Source organism: Solanum lycopersicum, chromosome 6 (genome assembly GCF_036512215.1).
Source record: "Solanum lycopersicum chromosome 6, SLM_r2.1".
In the NCBI taxonomy this organism is placed as follows: domain Eukaryota; kingdom Viridiplantae; phylum Streptophyta; class Magnoliopsida; order Solanales; family Solanaceae; genus Solanum; species Solanum lycopersicum.
Window position 1 is genome coordinate 43,899,440 of NC_090805.1, and position 6,951 is coordinate 43,906,390.

The 6,951-nt window shown below is 33.9% G+C and overlaps 2 protein-coding genes and 1 non-coding gene across 3 annotated transcripts; 2 read left to right on the top strand and 1 right to left on the bottom strand.

The window, feature by feature from the left end:
• Positions 1-1,445: 1,445 nt before the first annotated feature.
• Positions 1,446-1,527, top strand: TRNAS-GCU (transfer RNA serine (anticodon GCU)). Its single transcript has one exon. It is a non-coding gene; the product is annotated as a tRNA-Ser (tRNA).
• A 721-nt stretch (positions 1,528-2,248) lies between these two features.
• On the top strand, positions 2,249-5,498 carry LOC101259852 (endoglucanase 16). Its single transcript, XM_004241721.5, has 8 exons — positions 2,249-2,532; positions 2,998-3,210; positions 3,315-3,515; positions 3,599-3,676; positions 4,114-4,263; positions 4,355-4,463; positions 4,568-4,731; positions 4,812-5,498. Exons 1-8 carry the CDS (start codon positions 2,320-2,322, stop codon positions 5,142-5,144), a joined length of 1,461 nt encoding a protein of 486 aa, XP_004241769.1. The 5' UTR covers positions 2,249-2,319; the 3' UTR covers positions 5,145-5,498.
• Positions 5,499-5,971: 473 nt separating this feature from the next.
• Positions 5,972-6,646, bottom strand: LOC138349401 (mitogen-activated protein kinase kinase kinase 20-like). Its single transcript, XM_069299739.1, has one exon. It carries the CDS (start codon positions 6,644-6,646, stop codon positions 5,972-5,974), a length of 675 nt encoding a protein of 224 aa, XP_069155840.1.
• Positions 6,647-6,951: the final 305 nt, after the last annotated feature.

The following is a 6,951-nucleotide window of genomic DNA, read 5'->3' on the forward strand; positions in this document are numbered from 1 at the left end:
TTCTTGTACCCTCTGCGAGTTAAGTTTTCAATCTGAATTTGATAAAGACTTTGTTCTTGTCGTCTTTCTTCCCTCATTTTAGAAGCAGATCCTACAATATCCGCTATTTCTTGAGTAATACATAGACTAAATGATGGAAAAAATAGTTTACTAAGATTAATAGTGTCTCTTAGAATCATCCATTGAAGAGTTTTTTATAGTTCTAAACGAGAATTATCCTACTTTCACCAAATAAGAATGATTTTAAACAACAATAAATCAGAAAATAAATCTAAAAAAAGAAGATAACGATGAAAATACCTTAATTAGAGGAATTTGTGTGAATCCAGATTTTGAAGATAAAAAAACAACATTACTGTAGAAGATAATAAGAAAATTTGGGTTGAAGAGAAAAAGGATTTGAAGGTTGAATAGGAATATTAACAAAAAAAATATGGAGAGAGAGAATTTTATTTATTTTTACTTGTAGAATAAATATGGAAGAGAGATATTGGAAAAATTTGCAGATTTAATTTTTTTTTTAAAAATAAAAATAAAGGTTCAATTAGGATACATATTCTTTTTCTTTTTAGACATTTTTTATTTTTAACATTTTAACTAATATTTTTAAAGTAGTGAATTCATTAAGTAATACAAATTCGGAAGAACCCAACATCGAAGAAGATAAAATACAACAAATTTTGATATTTTTTTTTTAAAAAAAAGAATGAGATTAACAAAATGACAACTACAATATTGAATTGAACCATAATAAAGGAGAGCAGTTAGATATTGGAGTGTACAGTTTTTGCCGGAAGTGGCTTAGCATGTTCCGGCAAAAATGAAAATGAGGAAGAATGGACTTTGGGGAAGGTTGTGGTGCCTGGTGTTTTGGCGTTAGAGGAAAAAGAGAGAAATGTTTTTTTCTTTTCTTTTATTGGGTTGATAATATAATTTTAATTTTATTTAATTTTTAATATATATTTTAATTGTTTTTATGGGTCCAAAGTCACGTATATCTTTGTGATTAGTTATTATGCCATGTCATCGTGAGTGCATGACACACAATTTTTATTTTTAGTTGATTGAAAAAAATGTTCAATAAGCACTTTTTTTATACTAATAAAACTGTTCTATTGGAACAAGTCTAAAATAAGGTGTCCAAGTAAAATGTTAAGTTAACTATAAGTGGCTATAAATGAAAGAGAGCTCTTGCCATTATCCAAACACTACATCGCGGTAGAATATGTAGTCAAACAAAATAAAGAGCGCTCAATTGAACACTTTTATCTAAAGTTATCTCATTAAAATTGCCTTAAATGATGACAAAATGTCGTAGAACCATTTTTAACAAGTTGAGAGGTGTAATGAAAATTCTATTTAAAAAAGAAATGCAAGAGGAGAATATGCCTTAAGCCTAATAACAATGCCTATTTATATTTAACAATATAATAAATTACAAATTCGTCGCTTTGGCCGAGTGGTTAAGGCGTGTGCCTGCTAAGTACATGGGGTTTCCCCGCGAGAGTTCGAATCTCTCAGGCGACGCTTTATTTTTTTTTCCTGTGTTTTCTTTTCTTTTTTTTCCCCTCATTTAATAACTTTTTGTGTTTTCGAATCTTTTTATTCTGAATTAAAGAATGTTGAATCTATCAAACTTCTGTAAATATGATTTCAGCCTATGAAAGTTGATTAATAACAATTTATTTTTCTAATTGCAGACAATTTCGTGTCCTTTTTTTTTGTTTTCCCTATTAATAACTTTTGGTGTTTTCGAATTTTTTTATTTCAAATTAAAGAAGGTTGAATGATAAATCTATCAAATTTCTGTAAATAGGATTTGAACCTACAAAACTTGATTAACAACATTACGTATCTTTTTCATCCTTCACTTGCCCCACTACTAATAAAAGTAAACTAGCCTCGAAAATTAATCATATTATTATAATTTTTTAAGTTTTCTTTCAAACAAGCGATATAATATTTTATAAATTCTGACTAGGGTTTTTCCATATTCTTGGTTGAAGGGGGTAATAATTTCTAATTACTCCAAATTAGAAAAGGATAAGGGGATAATGCGTACATAATTCAAATTCTACACCAAACGTCCATAACTAACTTAATATTATTTTCCCGCCATTCTAATTTCACAAAGCCTAGACCTCAGGACCAAAAAATAAAAAATCTTAAACAAACACCATTACTATTTAACTTCCTAGTGAATGGGTAGTATCTATTGTTCCTTTATTTCCTCTCTTTTACTAATCCAAATTAATGATAATCATCTTTTATTTTCATAATCATCATTTTTTTTATCCTTAATTATTCGTTTATTAAATCATGAACACCAACATTTCTATATTGAAGGCATTTAGAACCTTTGTTGTAGCATGGTTCATTATATTTGAAGGTGTACATGGAGATATTAATTATCAAGAGGCTCTTACCAAATCCCTTATTTTTTTGGAGGCACAAAGATCAGGGAAACTTCCTCCTAATCATAGACCTTCATGGAGAGGAGATTCTGCCCTTCAAGATGGAAAATCTGCTAATGTATGTAGCCCTCACGTGCGTTGTTCGTGTATCACATGATAATATAAAGAGTAATGTCAACAATTTCCATGTTTGTAGTTTGAAATGTTATATTCCAATCAACGGCATCTTACTAGGTGATATTGAGGAGGGCTAGACCTTTTATTTTTGTAATTCTAAACTTAGAATGTACACTTATAATATGATGTTCGTTTTGAACCTAGAGACATAAAGTAGTTTCCTAAACATATTTTGAATTGGGAGACATGGATTGGGCATAGAGATTAACAAAGAAAACAGAAATGTCTGGTTTAAAATTATTTTTTTCTAAATATAGAAACGTGACAATATGTTTGGAGATATAATAAAAAGGGAAGTGTGTCATATGAATCAGAACAGAGGGAATAATAAAAAGAAAAAGCATGTAAATTTTTGCACTGAAATTGTGTACTACATTATATCTTTTTTGCTTTTATATATATATAGGTGGACCTTGTTGGAGGATACTATGATGCTGGAGATAATGTAAAATATGGGCTTCCAATGGCTTTCACTATAACAACCTTAGCATGGGCTGCTATTGCTTATCACTCACAGCTCCAATCTGCTGGAGAATTGGAAAATGTTCGCTCTGCCATCAAATGGGGCACTGATTATTTCTTGAAAGCTAGTGTCAAGCGCAATTGCCTCTACGTCCAGGTAATTAAATTAGTGTACAAAGCATCCCGTATTCATACATGTCAAGGAATGTGATATAGACAACCTATCCTGACACAAGCTATATTGTGCGTTGTTTTTTAAAGGTTGGGGATCCAGTGAAAGATCATGAATGTTGGACAAGGCCAGAGAACATGAAAACGCCGAGAACTGTGCTAATGATAGACCAGAAAAATCCTGGAACAGAAATTGCTGCTGAGACTTCTGCAGCAATGGCTGCTGCTTCTATTGTATTTCGTGGAACTGATCTTTCCTATTCCCGTAAACTTCTCAATAAAGCCAAACAGGTACTAATCCCATCCTCATTTTCTCATCTTTTAGTCCACTTGGCCAACTCCTAAATGTATCATCTTCTTGGTTTGTGACTCAGCTTTTTCAGTTTGGCAAGAGCTATAAAGGAACCTATGATGGGGAATGTCCTTTCTATTGCTCCTTCTCTGGCTTTCATGTAACATACCTATTCCTTTTTTACGGTTTGATTTCTCAGATACTCATTCAATAAATAGTTATTATCTCAGAAAATCACTTTTTTTTTTGTTTGAAAAAAATTGGAATCCCTAAGGGTAACTTTCTAATAACTATTAGTCAAGTGAGCAGATTAGAAATCAACTCCTTTTGTTGAATCACGTCTTAGACCTGACTCATACCGTAAAAAGCTAGCTCAAAGGGAGGAGGATTGCCCAAACCTTATAAAGAGTCTGTCCATCTCATTAACCACTGATGTGAGACTTTTGTCATTCTTTAACACCCTACCTCACGCCCAGTGCGTGGGCAATTTTGATTTTTGGGAACTCCAACATCGGGTGAGACGGACCCTACTCTGATACCATGTTGAACTAGGTCTTAGGCATATGAAAGTTAACTTCTAAAATGTGTAAAATGTAGGATGAGTTGTTGTGGGCTGCAACATGGTTGTATAGAGCAACCAAGAGGCCAACATACTTGGAATTCATCACAGAAGAGGCTACTACTGCTACTGTAGCTGAATTTAGCTGGGACCTTAAATATGCTGGAGCTCAAATACTCCTATCTAAGGTAATAATTAAAATTCCTTTCTTTGAATAGACGCGGAGTGGGACACTTTGTGGTAGAAAAAAATGTTAATTTTTCATCCACATAAATGCAGTTCTATTTTGAAGGGGAGAAAGATTTAGCAAACTTTAAGCAACAAGCTGATGGTTTTATTTGCTCAAACCATCCTCAAAGTCCCCATCACCAGGTTCACATGTCTCCAGGTAAGTTTTTTTTTTCGTTTCTACATATAAACTCGATCCATGTATTTCATCTATTTATCTGGTTTAACAAGTACATGAGCTGCCAATGTCTAATTTATGATCAGGGGGTCTGATTCACCTTAGAGATGGAGCCAATTCTCAATATGTTACTGGTGCAGCTTTTCTGTTCAGTGCTTATAGTGATTATCTAGCAAAGTACAAGCAAACGGTCAGTTGTGGTGATAAAAAGTTCAATTCTGCTGATCTCATGGCTTTTGCCAAGCAACAGGTAGTGAATTTGTTCATATTAGTAGCACTTATCTGATGCGTCTCACAATTTACTAACCTGTTTCAATCAAAAAAATGCAGATGGACTATCTATTAGGGAAAAACCCGAGAGGAAAATCATACATGGTTGGTTTTGGGAACAAACCTCCAACTCAAGCTCATCATAGAGGTTCCTCTGTTCCACAAATGTCTCCAAATAAATTGGTGGACTGCTCCATGAGTTTTGTTAATTGGTATAACACTGAAAAGCCCAATGCTAATGAGCTAACAGGTGCCATTGTTGGTGGTCCTGATAAAAATGATAACTTTGAAGATCGTCGTTCAAGTTCATCCATGACTGAGCCAACAACATATACAAATTCTTTGGCCGTTGGTGTCCTTGCAAAGCTCACGAAGCACCATTCCTCGTCTTGATCACCTAAGTAGATTTTCGTCATGGGGAAGATTTACGAGGGTGTATAAGCTATTTTTGCAGATGAATTTGAGAGTCTATCTAATGTCTTTTTAGGTCCTATATAGTGACAAGCTGGGTAGCTGGCTGCAAGGAAACGAGCATATAAGCTCGAGTTTGTCTCCCTTTTCTACTGATTCATGTGTTTTACTTAGAATAGGTTTCTTTTGATGATCTAGATCTGCAATATTGATTAGTACAAAAGATTGAAGTGTGCACCCAAGAACGTGGTGGTTTTACATATGAATGTTGTGTATATTTGTATGCAGACAGTATTTTGTATATAAAAGTCTTTCCAATTGTGAGTTAGTTTCTAACCGTGGGTTGCACTTTCGTATGAAATCTAACAACACATACATGTATATGGCAATCATTTTCCATTTCCTTTCGACGAAAGAGCAAGAAGCTTCAAGCTAGAGTTCGAGCATGACAATAAAATCCTCGCGGGTCAAGATTACACTCCCCAAACCAGTAGTACTTGACAGGTAAAACATTGTTTGACAAACGAGAGGGAAAAACACAACAGATGAGTCATATTAATAAAGAAACCATAGATCAATCATAATAACAAACTTAACTTTGCAGGATATACAAAATCGCCTTTCTTGATCAACTATACAACTTGTTCATTGATTAAACTAATAAGGGGCTGCACGTGAGATCATCTTTGTCACGCACTGCCTACATACCCAAAAACAAACCCTTAAGAGGGATCAAGCTCATACATACTTCTTCACAAAAATTACATATCATTTTTTTAAAATTATGGACCGGGCAATTGCCTCACGAATTAATGATTGCCGATCTTGAATGTCACCTTCTGGATTGGTTTGTGCAGAAGGGACATTGAACCACTTTTCCTCTTCCTTGTCTTTGCAGTGTTGGCTGCTTTGGATGAATGCAACAGAAAAGGATGGTTCAAGAGCATGTCTGCAGTCCAACGCGTGCTCGGATTCTTCACAAGACATTTTTCCAGAAAATCTTGAGCCTCATTATATAACTTCGAATTTTGAAACTTTGGTTCCTCAAACTTGATTTTGTTCAACACAACATCACCGTTGGCAGTTTTGTCCCTGCCCACAAGGAGAATGTTGTCACAGTGAATAATTCCATTGTTGTGAATGCAACTAAGTCCTGGAAGAACATTCTTCGTGTGTTTCTTAACTTCAAACTCCGGCAGTGAATTGCAGTTTGAAAGATATAAGTTGTAAAGATATACTTTGTCCTCAAAAGAGACCTTAGCTCCGTAACAGTGAACAGTGCAAGGAGAATGTTTGAACATTCGGAGGATTTTGACTTCTTCTTTCAACGAATGAGAAGCACTCAAGTTGCAAGATTTGACGGCAATGAGAGATGGAAGAGTAACACCACGAAATAGTGCATTGGACGTACAAGCTAACGAGACGACACCATAACTACCTTCTCCAAGAGTAATAATGCCTCTCTTCCACAATAATTTCGCCATTGAATGTGCAATGTGTTGGTAGTATACTACAGTAATGTACATATTTGTAATGAGAGTGATTTACACCCACAAGTTCATATCTTGAGCAAAAAGTTTTGCAACACTTACCAAAAAGTAAAATCAAATCTTTTCAAGTAGTGTCAATAGGTGTAGTGTACTCAAGTATTATTAGTGAAGATGAAAAGCCAATAATACAATTATGTTGATTTTTGATTTATTTTTTCATAACAATTTTAAAATTGTCATATAATATTAGATTTTCCATTAAACTAAATATTAATTGATTAATTTATTCGAGTCCTATT

Bases quoted from the DNA above. Each gene is read 5' to 3' on its own strand.
- LOC101259852 (XM_004241721.5), top strand. From the start codon at position 2,320: ATGAACACCAACATTTCTATATTGAAGGCATTTAGAACCTTTGTTGTA. The intron at 3,516-3,598 runs GTACTAATCCCA...TTTGTGACTCAG, and splicing joins TTCTCAATAAAGCCAAACAG to CTTTTTCAGTTTGGCAAGAG. The intron at 4,264-4,354 runs GTAATAATTAAA...ACATAAATGCAG, and splicing joins CTCAAATACTCCTATCTAAG to TTCTATTTTGAAGGGGAGAA.
- LOC138349401 (XM_069299739.1), bottom strand. From the start codon at position 6,646: ATGGCGAAATTATTGTGGAAGAGAGGCATTATTACTCTTGGAGAAGGT.